The 19,873-nt window shown below is 62.2% G+C and overlaps 1 protein-coding gene across 3 annotated transcripts in view; it reads left to right on the forward strand.

The window, feature by feature from the left end:
- LOC102462785 (phospholipid-transporting ATPase ID) overlaps positions 1–19,873 on the forward strand; it is a 109,972-nt gene that overhangs the window by 37,798 nt on the left and 52,301 nt on the right. For all 3 annotated transcript variants that reach the window (XM_075932841.2, XM_075932840.2, XM_075932842.2), the window contains exons 3-9: positions 1,326–1,384; positions 12,500–12,613; positions 14,863–14,961; positions 15,800–15,861; positions 16,238–16,310; positions 16,514–16,584; positions 18,481–18,563. In XM_075932841.2, coding sequence (XP_075788956.1) covers positions 1,326–1,384; positions 12,500–12,613; positions 14,863–14,961; positions 15,800–15,861; positions 16,238–16,310; positions 16,514–16,584; positions 18,481–18,563 — 561 coding nt within the window. The remainder of the gene's footprint in view (positions 1–1,325; positions 1,385–12,499; positions 12,614–14,862; positions 14,962–15,799; positions 15,862–16,237; positions 16,311–16,513; positions 16,585–18,480; positions 18,564–19,873) is intronic.

Below are 19,873 nucleotides of genomic sequence, written 5' to 3' on the forward strand. Positions count from 1 at the left end.
AGTTTCTGCCTCACCCCATGAGGCACCAGGCTCTGTGCACACACGATTCACTCCCTGCTTTGCCTGCAGGCACGGAGTCCAGACCACCTCGGTAGGGAGCATCTCCCTTTCGGGCCTTGATCCCCAGAGGGGAGTGCCCGCAGGCCTGGTGGCGCTGAGGGGGGCCAGGCTGGCAGAGGAAGGATGCCACCCGGCTTCTGTCCCCAGAGGGGAGTGCCCGCAGGCCTGGTGGCGATGAGCGTGGCCAGGCTGGCAGAGGAAGGATGCCACCCGGCTTCTGTCCCCAGAGGGGAGTGCCCGCAGGCCTGGTGGCAGTGAGCGTGGCCAGGCTGGCAGAGGAAGGATGCCACCTGGCTTCTGTCCCCAGAGGGGAGTGCCCGCAGGCCTGGTGGCAGTGAGCGTGGCCAGGCTGGCAGAGGAAGGATGCCACCCGGCTTCTGTCCCCAGAGGGGAGTGCCCGCAGGCCTGGTGGCAGTGAGCGTGGCCAGGCTGGCAGAGGAAGGATGCCACCTGGCTTCTGTCCCCAGAGGGGAGTGCCCGCAGGCCTGGTGGCAGTGAGCGTGGCCAGGCTGGCAGAGGAAGGATGCCACCCGGCTTCTGTCCCCAGAGGGGAGTGCCCGCAGGCCTGGTGGCAGTGAGCGTGGCCAGGCTGGCAGAGGAAGGGTGCCACCCGGCTTCTGTCCCCAGAGGGGAGTGCCCGCAGGCCTGGTGGCGGTGAGCGTGGCCAGGCTGGCAGAGGAAGGGTGCCACCCGGCTTCTTCGTGGTGCCGTGATCATGAGCCAGTGAAAGCACGAAGGAGCCCCCTCTCCGTGCCCCCAACTGGCCTTCTGCAGAACTGGCCCCTTCCCCCCCTCGGCCGGCGCCAGGCAGGGGAAGGGGAGAGGAGTCCGGGGCCGGGGAGCTCTTGGAGACGTCAGTGGGGTCCGTTTGTGCGATGCTCCCGGCTCTGAATGGGCCTGTTCCTAGCCGAGGGGTCCGTGGTGGGGATGGCAGCCAGTGCCCCTCACGCTCTGGGCTGCTCCCCGCCTCGCCACACCCTCGCACGGAGCAGCAGGGAACGAGGGCGGGTAGGGGCCGGTTTGGCGTCTGGGCAAGAAGCGATTGCCAGGCTGGGCCCGTCCAAGGCCAACGGCCACGCTGCCGAAGGGCCCTCTGTAAAGCACTCTGCAGCAGCGCCACCACGCCGCTCCCCCTCCAACGTCCTGCGGCCCTGCCTGGCGGGTCCAGCCGGGTCTCCCTGACGGTTTTCTCCTCCCTTTCCCACCACTGCGGGGGGCTGGCCAGCTCTCCTTTGCCCCAGTCTAACACGTGTTCTTCTCTGCAGAGGAAGAGAGGCACCTTGCGGCCAACAACCGGGACTTCAACGTGCCCTTCGAATATGCGGTAAGTGACGCTCGGGCGTTGTTTCGTGCCGCGCAGGGGCCAGGCCTGGCTCCAGGGATGGCCGCGCCCGTGCAAGTTTCCTTCCAGTCAGAAGTGTGTTGTGTGGGCTTGTTAGGACAGGGTCAGGCCGACAGCCTCGCCCGGCCCCTGGGCAAGGTGGGGGGGGCTGCTCCATGCCCCCGGAAAGGGCACGGCCGGTGGTGGAAGGGGCGAGGCAGCCCTCGGTGTCGCCAGGAGAACATGGCATCTCCCAGCCCTCCGTGCTGCCCGGAGCGCGCCGCAAGGTGCTCCGGCGGAGATTTAAAGGGTCCAGGCTCCGACTGCCATTGTTGCCGTGGTAGCGGTGGTGGCAGCCAGGAGCTGCTGGCCCTTAGTTCACCAGGCCCCAGGGCGTTGCCCCCTTGGCCCCCCATGTTGGCAGGCTGGCTCAGGGGCGTGCCGGGGAACCCTCTCTAAACAAAGTGCCCAAGTCGGCTCTGACAATACAAAACAATTCCCGGGACCTTGCCAGAAGCTGGAAATGAGGCTGCTCGTGGCCTGTGCCTCTCGGCAACAGCGCCCGGATGCCCAGAGGAACCTGCTTGTTTCATCTCTGGCTTCCGGTCACTAATAGGGGGCCCGATCCTGAAAAGCCAGACCCAGTGACTGCTCACGAGGCTCACTGGGCACGCTCACGGGAAGATCCTCGTGTGCCAGGGCCCCAAGACTTGACCATGAGTCTTGCCCCTGTGGCACAAACTGGGTGTTTTTTCAACGTTCCTTTTCCATGCCTGGACCAGCCCGAACACCCGGGCAATGCCTGTGGGGCACGACGGCTGCGTGCGCGTGGGACGCACAGTGTGTGCCCATGGTGAAATGTGCACGAGGCTGGTGCAAGGCCGTTGCACCCCTTGGCGATAGGGGATTGGGAAGGTCCGTTCCGTGCACGTGGGGGCCTGGCAATGCAGGAGGGGAGGCGCGTTCCCAGCGTGCAAGGCTTGGCCACCCTGGGCTGTGAGGACGCAGGGCTGAGAGGGGCGCTCGGTGCTCACGGGGCTGGGATGAGGATGTAGGCGGGAGGGGGAGCCTGGCCTGTCCTGATGGCCGTGGCCAGCCTGTGCCTCTTTCCTCCACCCCTTCCCCAAGTGCAGAGATGCGTGCGTGTGGGGGGTGGCAGTGTGGGGGGTGGCAGTGTGGGGGGTGGCAGTGCGTTGTGCTCAGCGGGTGGCTGCCCCCCAGCTGTTGAAAGGGGGCAGTGAGTTGCTGAGGGCCCGCCCCAGGCGCGAGCCTGCCCTGCCACGTGACCCCATCTCTGCGCTGCTCAGCACCGTGGGAAGGTCAGAAATTCCCGGCGGACGTCCGTCGCGGCAGCCCATGCCCCGGGGCACGGCAGAGCGGTGGGAAAGCAGAAAGCTGCTCTGACACGGCTGCCAGCCAGTCTGCCTGGCCCGGGGCTCCTGTTCCCAAAGGAGTCCTGGTGAGCTTCGGTTAATGAAATCCAGACGGGCAGGCCGCGTGGAAAGGAGCCGGCCTCGCCCAAGGGGGCTGCCAGCCCTGTGCTGAGCCGCACTTCGGGTGTGGCTGGAACCCCGGAGGAAGCCGAGAGGTTCCTGGCTCCTTCCCACCCGTCCAGGACTCCCCTAACGTTGTCTGGAGCGGGGCTGCGGCCGCGTGGGACCCGGGAGGTCAGACGCAAGGGGGGAGCCATCTCTTTCGCTGGGCCGACTGCTGCTGCACAGAACTCGCTGGCAGGGCGCGACGGGGTGCAGGGGCCTTGGCAGGTGCAGTGACTGCGTTTTCGAGGGCACCAGTCGGGGTGAAGCGGCCCCTGAGCAGCCTGGTGGCCTTAGGGGGCCGCTAACCGTTCCGTGCCTAGGGGCTAGAGCTGCGCCTGTGATCCACGCAGCGAGCCGGGCCCTGCCCTCTGATGGCCCTGAGCGCAGGGCAACTGCAGCCGCCTGGTGCAGCACGAGGGGTGAGCCTGGCGACCCCACCTGCTGCGCAGCATTGCCTGAGGCCGCGGGGCTCCGTGGGGCCGGGGTGAGAGAGGCCCCTCGGCTGCTGCCGCCACTGGACACAGCGCATGCAGCCAGCCCGTGGCTGTGGCCCGTGCCCCGTGGGATCTGCTTAGGAGGGGCGGGGCGGGAGCGGCGCTGCCACTCGGCTGTTCAGCGCTAGTAGACTCCACGGCCGACGTGGGCCCTTCCTCCCTGTGGCCCACATGGGCCCGCATGCCTAGGAGCAGGATGGAAGGAAGGAAGCGCTGGTAGCTCCCGCGCCGTGGCAGGGCCGGCAAGGAGAGAGACTGGAATGAAACTGGGGGAGAGGTGGATACGCTGGAGAGCAGGAAGGGTCCAGAGTGACCTGGACAGATCAGAGGATTGAGCCACAAGAAATCTGATGAGGTTCAACAAGGACAAGTGCAGGGTCCTGCCCTTGGGAGGGAAGAATCCCAAGTATTGGTACAGGCTGGGGACCGACTGGCCAAGCAGCAGTTCAGCAGAAAAGGCCCTGGGGGTTACAGTGGATGAGAAGCTGGAGATGAGTCAACAGGGGCCCTTGAAGCCAAGAAGGCTAATGGCATATTGGGCTGCATTAGGAGGAGCGTTGCCAGCAGATCCAGAGAAGTGATTATTCCCCTTTATTCAGCTTTGGTGAGGCCACATCTGGAGTATTGTGTCCAGTTCTTCCCCTCTCCCCCCACTATAGAAAGGATGTGGACCCATTGGAGAGGGTCCAGCGGAGGCGACCAAAATGATTGGGGGGCTGGAGCACATGACCTACGAGGGGAGGCTGAGGGACTTGGGTCTGTTTAGTCTGCAGAAGAGAAGAGTGAGGGGGGGGAGGGGATTTGAGAGCAGCCTGCAACTCCCTGCAGGGGGGTCCAGAGAGGCTGGCGAGAGGCTGTTCTCAGTGGGGGCAGGTGCAGAACAAGGAGCAATGGGCTCAAGTTACAGTGGGGGAGGTCTAGGTTGGAGATTAGGAAAAACTATTTCCCTAGGCGGGTGGGGAAGCGCTGGGCTGGGTTCCCGAGGGGGGCGGGGAGTGTCCATCCCTAGAGGTGTCTGACCTGACTTGGCCAAGCCCTGGCTGGGCTGATGGAGTCGGGGCTGGTCCTGCTCTGGGCAGGGGGCCAGGCTCGGTACCTCCTGAGGTCTCCGCCCGCCCCGGGGTTCTGCGAACCCTGGTAACCACGAAGCGCTGCGGGGGGTCGTAGCTCCCTCCTTGCGGCTGCAGCAGGCAGCCAGGTCGGTCGGACTGACGGCTTTCCAGGGCCATGCGTTGCAGGGCGAGGGGGCTCTGTGTCTGGCCTGGGAGCGCTGCCAGCCAGCCTGTGGCGGTTCCCTGAGGCCGGGCATTGGGAGACGGTTGAGGAGGAGCTACACAGATGTGGATCTGAGGGGCTGGTGTGTTCTAGACACCCCCCCCCCCGGGAAATGGGAGCAGCTGGCGGTCCGCGGGTTCAAGCCCTTCACCAGAGCAAATGGTTTGTTCCCACCTGACCTCTCCCCAGGCCAAAGGCGGGGGGTGGGGAGGGGCAGGGCACCTCGTCCTCGTGGAGAATCCCTGAGGGTGGGGCAGCAGGCCTGTGCAGCACAGCCAGGCCCACGGTGGCCACGTGGCCCTTCCAGGGGCCGGTCCTGCGGCTGGCCACCGTCCGGCTGCTGTGGCTTGGTGGAGCAGGGCGAGCGGAGGAGGAAATCTGGGTTTTCGTGTTGGCTCGGACGCCGATTCTCCTCCCAGTCCTGCAGCATCACTTAGGAACGCGGCCCAGCTGTGCGGAGGCGGCGGGGGGGGGGGGGGGGGGGCTGCAAGACCAGCTCTAAAATTGGCTGTCCGGGAGCAAGAAAGGAACTGCAGGGCCCTGAGGCCCAGGCCTGGCTCACTCGAATGTCAGGGCGGGAATGAACAAGGCACCCAGCGGCCCGTGTCTGCCCCTGGGTCTCCCTGGGTCCAGGTTAGTTTTTCTGCCCAGCCCTATGAGGCCCCCAGAGAAGTCTCGGGGAGCCGTGTAACGGCCTGGACACGCGGGCCACAGTCGGTGCATGCACCTCGTGCCTTGGGTCCGGCCGAGCCAGGGAATGCGGCAGAGGTTGGGCGCTGGAGCTGTGGCTTCCCGAGCCCCCGCGCAGTGCGGAAAGTGGTTGGTAGCTTCTGGCTCACGCCTCTCTGGAAGGGCAGGCTGCGAGCGGCCACAGCAGAGCGGTGACAGCCCTTCCCTCCTCCGGGCGGGAGTCCAGTTGTCACAGCAGGAGCCTAGTCAATGGGGACTCTTGGGACTTGTTTGTGGTGCCAGGGGAGGAGGGAGACATGTGGCCTCAGCATTGGGTGATTGGGAGACGAGGCTCCTGCATGCTACTCCTGGCCTTGTGACCTCTGACAAGCAGCACCCCTTTGTGCCTCAGTTTCCCCATCTGTAAAATGAAGATCATCGTCACCTTCCCCACGTTAGGATGATGCAGAGATCAAATAGTGCTTGCAAAGCACGCCATGACCCTTGGGTGACTGGTACTGTATAATTACAAAGTATGGGGAATACGTTTTCCTGAGGAGTTGCCTGTGATTAGACTGTGGAACTCATTGCCACAGGACGTCCGTGAGGCCAAGAACTGAGGGACATTGAAAGAGGGGCTGGATGGCTACATCCTGACACAGATTCCCAGAGTTATGAAATGCTAACAGATGGTTTGGAGGGAGATAAAACCGACTGCTTCAGGGTTTAGGCCAATCTCTGTTAGGAACCAGGATGCCACCTTCCTCGGGGGATGGGGGGGAGCGATGATCCTTTCTCGAGCCTTCCTGTGTTGTGGCTGCTGCTGGACGTTCTCCAGGGCTGGCCTCCGTGGACCTTGGGTCGGCTCGGCCTGCCAGTCCTTGTGCTCTTCCTGGATCCTAGTCGTCCAGAGTGCATGGCATGCGCTGGATGCTCTGCTTGTTAGGCCTGCAGTCACGGGGTCGGGGTGGGCATTCTGTGGGGGCCGGCCCCACGCCTGTGTGACGGCGCGTTGGGGTTCCCCCGACCCTGCACCCCCGTAGCAGCAAGAACAGGCTCCACCAGCCAGTAGAACAGGGGGTTTATTGCTTCTCCGGGATACAGCCCAGCACAGATGGGAGGTGGCTACAGGAGTCAGGGCCAGGATGCCTCAGACCCCTTGGGTTAGGGGGCCCATCGCCCCCTCAACCTCAGCACCCAGCTTAGTCTGTTCCCTTCATGTGTCCTAGCCAGAAACTGCCCAGCTCCCAGGCCCTGCCCCCAGCTGTCTCCCCCCCCTTTGTCTCTCCCCCTGGGAAGAGCCTTGTCTGGGCCAATCCCCATGTGGGTGAGTCAGTGGGAATCACCCCTCACAGCGCAGGGTCACAGAGCAGACAGCCCCCCCCACGGCACAGCCGCTCTCCTGCGTTACTGCAGCTACGAGCTAGAGACAGGCGTCGGTCTCCAACGGCCTGGCCGTTTCCCATCAGCGCCTGGGGAAGGTCATGCCGGGCGCTGATGCCTGGGCCTTGTGAGCCTGCCGGTCCTGGGGCAGCCCCCGGCTACAGCGGCTGGCCAGACTCAGTGTTGCCCAGGGCTGGGAAGGGAGCTCAGTGCCGGGAGCGGAGGTGCAGGCGAGTCGCCCCTCTGACTGCCGCTCGCCCTGCGCTTTCTGGGATCCGCCCTCCCGTCCTTCCCCAGAGCCGTCCCGGCTGCAGAGCGCGGCTCCTGTCCCAGGCACGTCTGTGGCAAGGCGGCCGGCGCGTTTGTCCGGAGCCTCCTGCTGCCGAGGGCCGGACGTCGCGGGCAGCCGGGTTCTGAACGCTGGCTGTAACGGCCGCGTCGTTTCCCCATGGCCCTGCTGGGCTGGCTCTAGGGCCAGCACGTGCCTGAGGGGCTGTTTGCGTTTTGGGTTCTGGGTTGGTGTCAGGGCCTCGTGCCCCATCTCCTTAGGCCTGACTCTAGCCAAGTGCAGAAGGGGATCTGTCAGGCTGCTCACTGCCACGTTATTGGATTGTGAGGGGAGCAGCCGGGTCACTGCTGCACCCATAGGGGGGGTTCGCCCCAAAGTGGTACAAAGGGGCCATGTGAGGGGTCAAACAAAAGCTACTTTCCTCTGGTTCTGTATCTGCTCTTCATATCTCTGTACAATGTCTGGGTGTGGAGTTAGGGATCTGTAACCTGTATGGAGACTGGAAGTCTCTCTGCATGTGGCTGAGCATTGGGCAGAGCCCGGCCTATGGACATGCTAATTAGCGAGGCCCTGTGGGACAATGGCACTCAATGGGCCAAGGACACACCTGGGGATTGGTGATAGAAATGTAGCCGTGTTAGTCTGGTGTAGCTGAAACAAAAAACAGGTCTAGGTAGCACTTTAAAGACTAACAAGATGGTTTATTAGGTGATGAGCTTTCGTGGGCCAGACCCACTTCCTCAGATCAAATAGTGGAAGAAAATAGTCACAACCATATATACCAAAGGATACAATTAAAAAAATGAACAAATATGAAAAGGACAAATCACATTTCAGAACAGAAGGGGCATGGGGGGAGGGAGGTAAATGTCTGTGAGCTAATGGTATTAGAGGTGATAACTGGGGAAGCTATCTTTGTAATGGGTAAGGTAATCAGAGTCTTTATTCAAACTTAGGCGTAAAGTGTTGAATTTAAGCATGAATGACAGTTCAGAGGATTCTCTTTCAAGTGCAGTCTTAAAAGGCCTTTGAAGCAGGATGCAGGTAATCAAGTCGTCAAGACAATGTCCTTTCTGGTTGAAATGGCGAGAAACTTTTTTTTCTTTGTGATGATCTTACCCATTACAAAGATAGCTTCCCCAATTATCACCTCTAATATCAATAGCTCACAGACATTTACCTCCCACATCCCATCCCCCTTCTGTTCTGAAATGTGATTTGTCCTTTTCATATGTGTTCATTTTTTGATTGTATCCTTTGGTATATATGGTTATGACAATTTTCTTCCACTATTTGATCTGAGGAAGTGGGTCTGGCCCACGAAAGCTCATCACCTAATAAACCATCTTGTTAGTCTTTAAAGTGCTATATAGTCCTGTTTTTTGTTTCTCGGGAATGGTGACTGACACCTAAGGGCTACCAGCAGGGAACACAGGGATAGGCCGCTGGCCAGGTGACCTGCTGCAGCCAAGAAGAGACCAGGAAGGATGTATGAAGAGTCCATGTGGCCGACTCCATCTTGGTTCTCAGCTCAGCACTTCATCCCAGAGGCAGCACTGCAGGGATCGAAGAGCCAGGAAGAACTGTGGACCCATCCTGATCTAGGATGCCCAACAAGAACTTTTAAGCCAGCAGCTGTAACATCTTTGCTAGAGCCTGCATCGAGGACTGGGAGACTCGATGCATGTAATATATGATACTTTAGCAACCTTACTCTCAGGCTTTTCTTTCTTGTGGCAATAAACCTTTAGTAGTTAGATGCTAAAGGATTGGCCCAGCGTGATTTGAGGGTAAGGTCCAGAGGGTAAATTGACCAGGGATCTGTGGCTGGTTTCTTGGAACCGGACAGAACTTGTTCGGGGTAGGTGGGATTGGGTGCTAGGACCCCCCACCTGTGTATGAGGCCCGGGGCCATCTGGGGCACGGATATTGCTGGGGTGTCGGAGGGGTTTTGCTTGGGAGGCTTCAGGCAGGCAGCTGAAGCGCTCTGTGGGACTGGTTTGTGGCCTGTTTGGAGAGGTCACCAGTCTGGGGGCCGTAAGGAGCCCTGAAGTTGAGCAGTTCGCCCTGAGCGGACGCCCTCAGCTGTGCCCAGACACAGCCCGGTCTGTTACACTCACCTGTGGGTCTCAAAGCACTTTACAGAGGTGGGTAGCTGCTGCTATCCCCGTTCAACCTCCAGGGAAACTGAGGCACAAACCGGAACAGTGACTCGCCCCAGACAGTGCTGTGTGTGAGTGGGGATGAACCCAGGAATTCTGAGGGGCGGGTGTCCCGTCCCGATGGATCACGCTGCGTTGGTAGCTGCTCGGGGTCTTCCGTTTCCGTGGCTGGGTCAGTGAACGGTTGTGTAAACTGAACTTTCTAGCAATGATCTGATTCCACACACACCGTCTCCTAGCCTGGCTCCTGTCCCTGCTTGGGGGCTTAGTGCTTTGCGATAGGCTCTCGTGGGAGATGGCGCAGAGGAATGCTAGATTATTGGTCTGTTCTCGGGGCAGTGTATGTGTTAGATTGCCGCATGCCCTGGGCGCCGAGCTGCCTGGGCAGTACCAGGGCGTGGGCTGGTGGCTCTGGTACACGCCTGAGTTTTTTGGCTTCATTTACAAGCAGGAGTTGAAGGGAGCCAGCCTTGCTCTCACGGGCCCCTGAGAGCTCCCTGGCCAAGCCCTCTGGACGTACCACCCGAGTTCTGGCAGGCGCTCCCAGAATGGGCATGTTCCCATGCAGTGCTGCAGCCAGCTCTCAAACCTGCCCCACGAGGTTGGGCCCCACTGCCCCACTACTCCTCTGTAGCCGCTGTGAAAGCCGTGTGGAGCCTAAAGAACGATGCTTCGGTGGTGCACATTTAACCACCACCAGGCGGATTTGAACCTGGGACCTCGGGAGCAGAGTGTAGGCGCCTCCACCCTCTGAGCTAAAAGCCAGCTGGCTCCCAGCCCACACCGTAGAGGTCTCTTGGTCTTAACTGTTGCTGTGGTCTAGGTACCACTTGCATTGCTCAGTAACCACACTAGGGCTATGTCTACTCTGGTGGGTTCTTGCGCCAGAAAAAAGCGTGGAATATCGCCGAGCCTCATTTGCATACCTAATAAGCAGCCATTTTTGCGGAAGAGGCTCTTGCGCCAGAAGGCGCTGACTACACGGCCCCTCCTTGCGCAAGAAAAACCCTCTTGCGTAACGCCGTTATTCCTGAAAATAATCCGCGTAGGGGCGTTGCGCAAGAGGGCTTTTCTTGCGCAAGAAGGGGCCGTGTAGACAGCTGCTTCTGGCGCAAGAGCCTCTTCTGCAAAAATGGAGGCTCATTAGGTATGCAAATGAGGCTGTGATATTCTACGCTTAGCCTCATTTGCATATTTCTGGCGCAAAAATCCGCCAGTGTAGACACAGCCTAGGTGTGTGGGTTACACGGGCTCAGAACTGGCACCAAGAACCTGCCCTGGCACTGCCTCACTGGTTGGCCTTGGGCGGGTCATTTAACCTCAGTGCGGCTTGGGTTATCACCTAGGTGATGGGGGCGACGTTATTCCCCAGCTCAACCCGCAGTGTGGAGGGAGCCTGCTCATGCGCGTAACTTAGAGATGAGGCACTTGGAAGTCACAAACCAGCTGCAAGGGCAGCCAAGCCCAGGGCGCTCGGATAGTTGAGCTCTATGCTAAGTAGCATGGGCCCCTCCCTCGTTTGAAGAGGGAGAGGTGGGGGGGCTGCATGGAAGGCCTGGGATCCAGAGATGGGGGCGGGGTGCAAGCCCAGGGCAGTAACAAATGCCGGTTGTCTTTCTGTGTTGGCGGCCGGCTGCTTAGGGGCCTGTTCCGAGCCAGCTGTGTAGCTGCATCGGCCCCAGGAGCCTTTTCGGACCCGCGTGTTCCAGGCTGGGTGAAAGGCCGGGGGGGGGTTGGAGCCCGGTGAGGGTGGATGGACGATTCCAGCTCCCGCGCCAGGAAACAAACGCCCACAGCCGGAGGGACCGGCTCAGTGCCAGGCCTGGGCCGGGCCCCCGGGACCGCCGAGCCTGGCAGGCTTCAGTCGGCTTGGCGTTTGCCAGTTCTCCATTGCCCCGTCTCTGGCCTTCCCGTGCTCTTCCACTCTGCCAGCCTCCTCCCCCAGAACGGGGCCAGCCCAGGCCTCTGTGGCCCCTCCCAGGTCCCCGAGCACCGGACTCTGGTGGCGCAAGGCCCTCTGCTCTGCCAAATCCCCCCAAAACTCCCTCCTGCCACGCTGGCTAGAAGAGACCCCAGTGAGCTCTGCTGGGGATAACTGTGGTAGGTTAGGGAGTGTCTGTATTTTAACACTGTTAACCCAGTCAGTCCCTGGCATGGCTCCTTCCCCTCTCTGGCATGATAAATGCAGAAGTGGGGGCCAGCAAGTGTACCCCAAAGCCTTATCTACCAGGCGTTGGTATAAAACTTCCCCCAAAATCTTAAAAACCTAGATTTTGGGAATAAAACTTCCGCTGCCACCACCCAAATATTAATAACGAGATTAGGGGGAAGATCATTTGGGAAATCTCACCCCTATTATAAAAATCAGGACACACAACTAACCAATGCCAGGTTACTAAAAAGAAAAGAGAAAACTTTTATTATTACAACAATATTCCTGTTGCAAGCATAAGGATCGGATGGAAAGGTAACAAAATATACTCATGGAGGAATTACACCATGGCCTAGAACGTAGTTAAAAAGAAAAGCCAAACATCTCGTAAGCAGTGCCAGATCTCAGATCCCAGACCCAACCCTTAAAACAATGAAGCCTAACGAAGCTACCTGAACGTTACCCTACTTACAGAAAGTGAAGAATTGTTTCTTGGAGAGAGAGAGAGAGAGAGAGACATGCTTGTCCCTCCCTGTAGCTGCAGAGGACTCACCCGGAGAGACAAAGGAGGGAAAAAAACCCAAATTCCTTTGTCCCAGTTTGAAAGTCCCACCTACATTCCTACTGGCCACTCCACCTGGCTAGGTGTAGTTAACCCCTTAATCCCCAGGCAGCTGGCTAACCCTCAGAATCATGACAGTCCCGCAGCGGAGCAGCTGATCCCTGTCTGCTGTTTGGGAAGCGCGAGCATGCAGTGGATGCTGCCAGAAACAAGCAAAACGCGATACGATACTCGCTTCGCTGCGCCAGTTACAAAGAGAATCCAAAATGCATCTCCCACAATAGAGGAAAGGGGTGTGTGTGTGTGTGTGTGTGTGTGTGTGTGTGAGTGTGTGTGTGTGTGTGTGTGTGTGTGTTGCATATACCCCTGGCGCTGCTGTGTCACACACTTCCAGTAATTACACCCTCCCCACCCAGAAATCTGTGTGTTTATCAGAATTTGGCGTGGGTGACTCGGGGAAAAGGAAATGTTGTGCGAGGCTGCTGTGAACAATGTTGTTGCTAAATTTAGACCCGTCGAACTCGGCTGCAAGGGGCCGTGCTGCAATTTCTTGTCCTGTCTCACCGACCCTCCGTCTGCTTTCTGTTCCCCCAGAATAATTCGATTAGAACCTCGAAATACAATTTCTTCACCTTCCTGCCTCTCAACCTGTTTGAGCAGTTCCAGCGAATAGCCAATGCCTACTTCCTGTTCCTGCTGATCCTGCAGGTATGGACTCTGCCCTAGTGCCTGGCTGCGGGCCGGCGCGGAGCCCACACGAGCTGCGCCTGGAGCGTGAATTGGCGTCTTATTAACGCCCAAAGCAGAGACGCAAACAGGGCGTGGAAGGAAACTCGTCCGGCTGAGCTCCGGCGACCATGGGAGAGCCCCTCTGGCGGGGGGCCGGTCGGACGCACTGGCTGGAGCCCAGGGATGGGTTAGCTCATGGTTACAGGGTGTTTGGCCTGCTCTGCGTCTCCTGTGCTGCAGGGAGGTGCTGCTGCCGGCTGTTGGGTCCCCGGGATGGCGCCCTCCTCCTGCAGCCAATGCAAAGACACGAGGCTGCTCTCCACCTGGGGGCCGCTGGCTTCGCCCACGCTAGCGTCCCCAGGAGACCGAGTGTCCCGGCAAGACGCAGGCCGTGAATTCACACGCACCGGAGCGGTTTGCTCCCTGCCCGGTTTGCTCCTATGGGGCCCTGGGCTGAAGTTTTCCCGTTCCGGGTGGTAATGGGGCTGCCCTGAGCCTGTGTCAGCATCTCTGGGTTTGTCCGTGGCTCACGGGCGATAAACCCTAACCCTTGTCCCTGCCACGCCCCCTCTCGGGACCCTGTTAGCGAGCCTGGCCCTGGGCAGGGCTGTTCCTACAGCAAGTTGGATACTTTTGGGTTCAGTCTGTTTAGAGCCGTCCAGGCACAACCCAGCTGGAGCAAGACCCTTAGACTCCCCCCTACTCCGTTTCCCTGAGCGTAAACCCCCTCCGGAGCGCTGGGCGAGCCGGGAAATCCCAGCTCCCGCCACATGCTTCTGGAAATCGTAAGATCCTAAAAGCCGGGCTTGTGGGGAACGTGCCCCCTTGGCCGGAGCTCCGGCCTGGTTCCTTGGTTTTCACGCTGTAGGGCTGCGTCTAGAAGAACCTTTTTTCAGAACAGATCTTCCGCAAAAACGTCTTCCGAAAGCGTCTCACATTCAGCTGGGATTGCTGTGGGCGGAGTGGCCCCTGGGGACCCGCGCTTCTTCCTCTTTCCCCTTCTATGAAAAGCACTCGCTCCTCCCCGTCCACACACGCCTCTTCCCGAAAGCTCTTTGGCAAAAAGGCTTCTTCCTCGTAGAAAGAGGGTGACCAACGCCGGAAACCCTCTGCGCTTTCCACTGGCTTTCGGGAGGACGCGATGGCAGTGTGGCCGGAACTCAGGTTTTGTTGGGAAAACGGCTGTTTTTCCGACAGAACTCTGTAGTGTAGACCTGCCCCTCGTGGATTCCAGGACTGGTCCCGCTATGCTGTTCAGCAGTGGCGCTTGCTGAGCCACGAATGGCGACCTGTAAGGACAAAACCTTTGTGCTTTGCCCCCACCTTGCTCAGGACGGGCGCACAGAGGGGGACACTGGTCTTCTCCCTTCCTGTTTCTTCCTCCTCCCCGCCCCCGTCCACTGCCGCCCCCTCCCCGTGCACCCCCCCCGCCCCCCAGGTCCACTGCCACCCCCACCCCGTGCACTCTCTCCCCGTGTCCACTGCTGCCCCCGCCCCATGCACTCTTCCCCCCCCTCGTGTCCACTGCCACCCCTGCCCCGTGCACATCTCCTCTCCTGTGCCCGTCCTGCGTGGCACGGGGCAGTGGGTTCCCACGTGGACGGCTGCTCTGCGCTAGGGAATGGCGCGGCTGTCACCGGTGGGACGTGCTACCCAACCCCTCGCTGGACGCCGCGCTCTGCATAGAAAGGAGCTGCTGCCGGGGGAGGTATCCCGGGAGAAGGGGAGTAATTACACCCAGGAAAGGCCCCTTTACCCCGCTGTGGCTATGTCCACTCTAGGCATTTTACTGGTAAAATACCTCCCCTCCCCACTGAGTCACTGGTGGGCCTGGCTACAGCTCGGCCTCCCGTCCTCGGCGACGCAGGGCTGGGGGAGACGCAGGCCACGTTCCAGCCGCTGACGTGCCGCCCCACCAGGCCTCCGACAGCCCGTGCCCAAGTCCTCCAGAAAGAAGCCAGAAGTTGGGATCTGCTGCTGCTAATGTACCACAACCTAGCGGGAGGGAACCCCCCTCCTTTCCCCGTGCCCCCCAGCCCTTGTGCGTCCAGGGGCGCAGGCCCCGGTGCCCTTTGTGGCGGGTGTGGAACGAGCGCGGCACGCCCCTCTCTGGGGTTTGTGCGCAGGGCAGCGGGGAGCAGCCTCCGCAGGCGCCAGCGGCTCGTGGGTCTCCGCGTGTCGCCTGGGCCGTGCACGTTCCCACCCCGCTTCTCTTCTCTCCTCCGCAGCTCATCCCGCAGGTGTCCTCCCTGTCCTGGTTCACCACGGTGGTGCCGCTGGTGCTGGTGCTGGCCGTGTCGGGCGCGAAGGATGCCATCGACGACTTCGTAAGCTGCGGGGGGTTCCTGCGCTTAGCTTGGCGGGCGGCTGCCGTTCCCCAGTGCCAGGCCGAGAGGGAAACCTCCCCCTACACAGAGCAAGGGGGGGAGCTGGTCTCTGGCCGGTGCAGGGCGCGGGGCCAGCCATGCTGCAGCCCCTGATTGTCAGGAGTCGGGCGCACCAGCCGCGCCCTCTTACGTGAATGGGCCCGGCGCAGGGCGCAGCTGCTGCTGCTTTTGCAGATACCGGTGGCCACGGCAGCAGCAACTGGGTCCCTCCAGGCACCTTCTCTGCAGGCCAGGCCAGGCCGGGGTTTGTGGGACTCGGGGTTAAATGACTCATCTTTCCCCTCAGCGGGGGCCCGTCCACCTCAGGGCCCCCCTTGCCTGCCAGTCTGCTCCCAGCCAGCCCCGTGACCAGCCCCTGCCCAGTTCAATGTGGACTCCACTCTCCGGCCCAAAGTGCGGCCGGACTCCCCGTGCGCAGCGCCGGATGGAGAGACCCGGGGGGTGCAGTCCTGGGGCCATGGGCGCAGGACGCTGGGGAGCACCACGGAACGGGGTCTCCAGCGTGCTGGGGGGAGGCAGCCGCCCCTGTGCCGGCAGGGCCCTGGTATCTACTCTGGGCTTTCCCCTCTCCTGGCTTTGGGTCATTTTGATTTCTGATTTAGCCGACCGAGGTTCCCCGGAAGGGGAGGGTGACGAGCATAGACAGTGACGGCGCTGCCCTGTCCTCGCACGCCGGCCCCTCGCGTTCCCCCGGCCGGCCAGGGACCCTGCCCTGCCTTCGCGTGGCCTCTGCAGCGTGTCTGCTAACGCCCTGGTCGCCTTTCGTGGTTTTTTCCAGAATCGACACAAAAGCGACAATCACGTCAATAACCGTCCCGTCCAGGTGCTGGTCAATGGCAGGTAAGTCTCGGTTCTTCGCTGAAGGTTTGTCTGTGGGGGGCACTTCTGCACAAGATGGAAAATCCCGACAGATGCAGCAATGTGACAACTCAAGTTCTGTGCTTTGTGGAAGTAGAACGGAGGCAGCCGCAGTTGTGTTGTTGTGTTACCGTACGGGATCCCACAGCGTGTTAGGTGCTTTACTCAAGGGGGTTTCACATCCCCAGCGCCCAGGACTGCAGGTCTCTGCCCAAGGACCCCAGGGCTTGGACTGGGGGCAGAAGAGAAGGGAGAGACCGTGTCTGGACAGACACGGCCCAGAATGACGCGCGCCCTGCTGAGCCGGGGCCCAAGGGCTCCACGCTCTGCCCCTACGAACGGGAACCTTCTCTTGCAGGTTGAAGGCCGACAAGTGGATGAACATCCAGGTGGGCGACGTCATCAAACTGGAGAACAACAACTTTGTGACGGTGAGTGCGCTTTGTGCAGCCTGCCCCGGGCTCCTCTCGCGAGTCGGCCAGTCTGGCGGGAACGCGCTCGCAGCTTTGCAGACCCGGCCCGGCGCTCGGCAGCCTGCGGCGTGTGGCCGGGTGCTCCGTGCTGGGGACGGGATGGCGCGGGGGCGGCTGTTGTGTCCACGAGCTCACACCGCCCCGGTTCTGTTTGTGCCCAGGCCGATTTGCTGTTGCTCTCCAGCAGCGAGCCGCACAGCCTGACGTACATCGAGACGGCGGAGCTGGACGGGTGAGTGAGCCCGGCCCCGGGGCTGCAGGTGAATCGTGAGGCCGGCGGGCCCGGTTGTTTGCGTGTTCTCCGCGCTGCCTCGGCCACCCATGTTCCTTTAGCTCCGCCTCCAGCATGCACGGCTCCCGCGTCTGCCCGGAGAGCACTGAGCGTCGAGAGGGGGGTCTGCCTCTGGTGCCCCCCCCGGCGTTCCCACGGGGCCACGCCTCCATTCGAGCACTGTGGGCGTAAGGCAGTAGGTGAAGGTTCAGCTGGGAGGACAAGCCCAAACCCCGCCCCTTCTGCCTGAAGCCCCACCCCTTCCCTGAGACCCTGCCCCTTCAACAACCTCCCCCCCAGCTAAGCCCCGCCCAACCCAGCTGAGGGCCGGGGTTGCTGCATGGCGGGGCCCCAGCCGTGCCGCGTGGGGAGGCGATGACGCCCCTTCCCTCCACCCGCCGCCCGTGCCTGGAGGGGGCTTCGCTCACCTTCCCCTTGCCCTGGGCAAAGCCGCACCCAACAGCCCAGGCGGCTGCTTGTCCCCCTGCCCGGCCGGCTGAGGAGGGAGGCAGGTTTCCGTCCAGAACGAGGGATTGTCTGGGGCGCGTCACGGGCAGCGCGCCAGGACCGGCTTCCCAGCCCCACCCCGCCGGCTGCAGGAGCCTCCCACGCGGAGAGGCCCGGGCCTTGTGCTTCTGCTGGGGTTCGGGGGGCGCTCCGGCCGGGTCGCTCTCGGGGCGCCGCTGGGGTTCGGGGGGCGCTCCGGCCGGGTCGCGCTCGGGGCGCCGCTGGGGTTCGGGGGGCGCTCCGGCCGGGTCGCGCTCGGGGCGCCGCTGGCGGTTCGGGGGGCGCTCCGGCCGGGTCGCGCTCGGGGCGCCGCTGGCGGTTCGGGGGGCGCTCCGGCCGGGTCGCGCTCGGGGCGCCGCTGGCGGTTCGGGGGGCGCTCCGGCCGGGTCGCGCTCGGGGCGCCGCTGGCGGTTCGGGGGGCGCTCCGGCCGGGTCGCGCTCGGGGCGCCGCTGGGGTTCGGGGGGCGCTCCGGCCGGGTCGCCCTCGGGGCGCCGCTGGCGGTTCGGGGGACGCTCCGGCCGGGTCGCTCTCGGGGCGCCGCTGGGGTTCGGGGGGCGCTCCGGCCGGGTCGCGCTCGGGGCGCCGCTGGCGGTTCGGGGGGCGCTCCGGCCGGGTCGCGCTCGGGGCGCCGCTGGGGTTCGGGGGGCGCTCCGGCCGGGTCGCCCTCGGGGCGCCGCTGGCGGTTCGGGGGACGCTCCGGCCGGGTCGCTCTCGGGGCGCCGCTGCGGTTCGGGGGGCGCTCCGGCCGGGTCGCTCTCGGGGCGCCGCTGGCGGTTCGGGGGGCGCTCCGGCCGGGTCGCTCTCGGGGCGCCGCTGGCGGTTCGGGGGGCGCTCCGGCCGGGTCGCTCTCGGGGCGCCGCTGGGGTTCGGGGGGCGCTCCGGCCGGGTCGCTCTCGGGGCGCCGCTGGCGGTTCGGGGGGCGCGCCGGCCGGGTCGCCCTCGGGGCGCCGCTGGCGGTTCGGGGGGCGCGCCGGCCGGGTCGCCCTCGGGGCGCCGCTGGGGTTCGGGGGGCGCGCCGGCCGGGTCGCCCTCGGGGCGCCGCTGGCGGTTCGGGGGGCGCGCCGGCCGGGTCGCCCTCGGGGCGCCGCTGGCGGTTCGGGGGGCGCGCCGGCCGGGTCGCCCTCGGGGCGCCGCTGGCGGTTCGGGGGGCGCGCCGGCCGGGTCGCGCTCGGGGCGCTGATGGGAGCGGCTCTGCGCGTTGCCGTGTAAAAAGAGCCCCGATCTGACTCTTGGTAACGAGATGCAGGCGGCAGAGCCTGCGGGCTCGGTCTGGGCCCCAAGGCGCGAGATCCGCTCCGGGAGCAGAAGGGACTGGCCGTGTTGGAGTTTGACGCGGGCGTTTCTTGCAGGGAAACCAACCTGAAAGTGAAGCAGGCGCTGACGGTCACGGCGGAGCTGGGGGAGGACCTTCAGAAACTGAGCGATTTCAATGGTGAGTGCCCAGAACCAGGGAGTGTTCCCCGGCATGTCCCCGAGGGCTCCAATTCCCCTCCAAGCCGCTCGGCCGGCAGCATCTGCCCCGGGCAGCCACGGTGTAGGCCAGACCTCCTGACTGCGATGGGTGGGCAGCCGGCGCTGAGCCCGGCACTGCGGGCTGAAGTGGAAATAAGCTACAACCCTGAGCTGCGCCAATGGCGTAGCTTATTTCGGAATGGGGAGCGGCTACGCAGCACGTATTTCGAAGTAGAGCGCTCTTCCTCCACCGTCCCTCCCTCCTCGTACAGGAGTCGGAGTAAGCAGTCCTCCAGCTTGGCAGCATTTCGACGTTATTTCGAAAGAACTGCCGGCTGTGCAGACGCAGACGTCGTTTCAGAATAACACTAGTTATTTCGAAATAACGTTGCTGGGTCCGTATCCTGAGGGCACGTCTACACTGCCCTATTCCCGAAATAGCGTATTCTGTATCTTATCAGCACGCCCGTTATTTCGAAAGCTATTTTGAAACTAGCCAATTAGCCCGTCATAAAACGGGATTTTCAGGTCTCTCCTCCATGTCGGTCTTCTCTCCTCAGCCGCTGGTCTCTCGCTCCGTCTCTCTCTTCCTCCTCCTCCTCCCACTGCCTCTCTCTCTGTCTCTCTCTCTTCTCCTTCCCCTCCTGCCTCCCTTCACCTCCCGCCATGGCCCTCGGCTGACTTCTGCGCCGCTCAGCCAGGCCGCCGCGGGGGAGCAAGTGGTGCAAGCTGCCGTTTGGTGCACTATTCCAACATCCTGTAAACCTTGTTCCACAAGGATTAAGGGGCATTTTGGGACAGAGGTTTATTTTGAAATTTGGCATTGTGTAGACAGCACCAAATTACAAAATAAGCTATTTTGAAATACACTCAAAATAAGCTACGCAATGTGCATAGCTCGAATTGCGCAGGCTATTTTGAGCTACAGATGCAGTGTTGCTGCACCCTCTGTGTCTGTCGACGCTGGGCAAGACCCCATCGCATGCTCCCTGTCAGGCACCTGCAACCCACCCCCTGAGAACCAAACCAGGCAGACGCTGGACTGACGTCTCTGGCAGGGCGCGGTTGTGAGCTCCGAGGAGTTGTACTCTGGTGTCTGTGCGTTTTCAGCAATCACACCCTGTTTACACCAGTGTTGGGAGCAGACCCGGCACATCTGCGCACGGGGGTGGGGGGGGAAGGGGACTTGGATTTCTCAGTGTAGAGGTTTGCATGTCTGTCCTTTCACCGCTTTCGCGCCACCGCCAGAAAGGCGAATCTGGAATGGTTTTCCTCTCGCTGCCGGGCAGC

This window comes from Pelodiscus sinensis, chromosome 6, assembly GCF_052426305.1.
Source record: "Pelodiscus sinensis isolate ZL-2025 chromosome 6, ASM5242630v1, whole genome shotgun sequence".
Taxonomy (NCBI): domain Eukaryota; kingdom Metazoa; phylum Chordata; order Testudines; family Trionychidae; genus Pelodiscus; species Pelodiscus sinensis.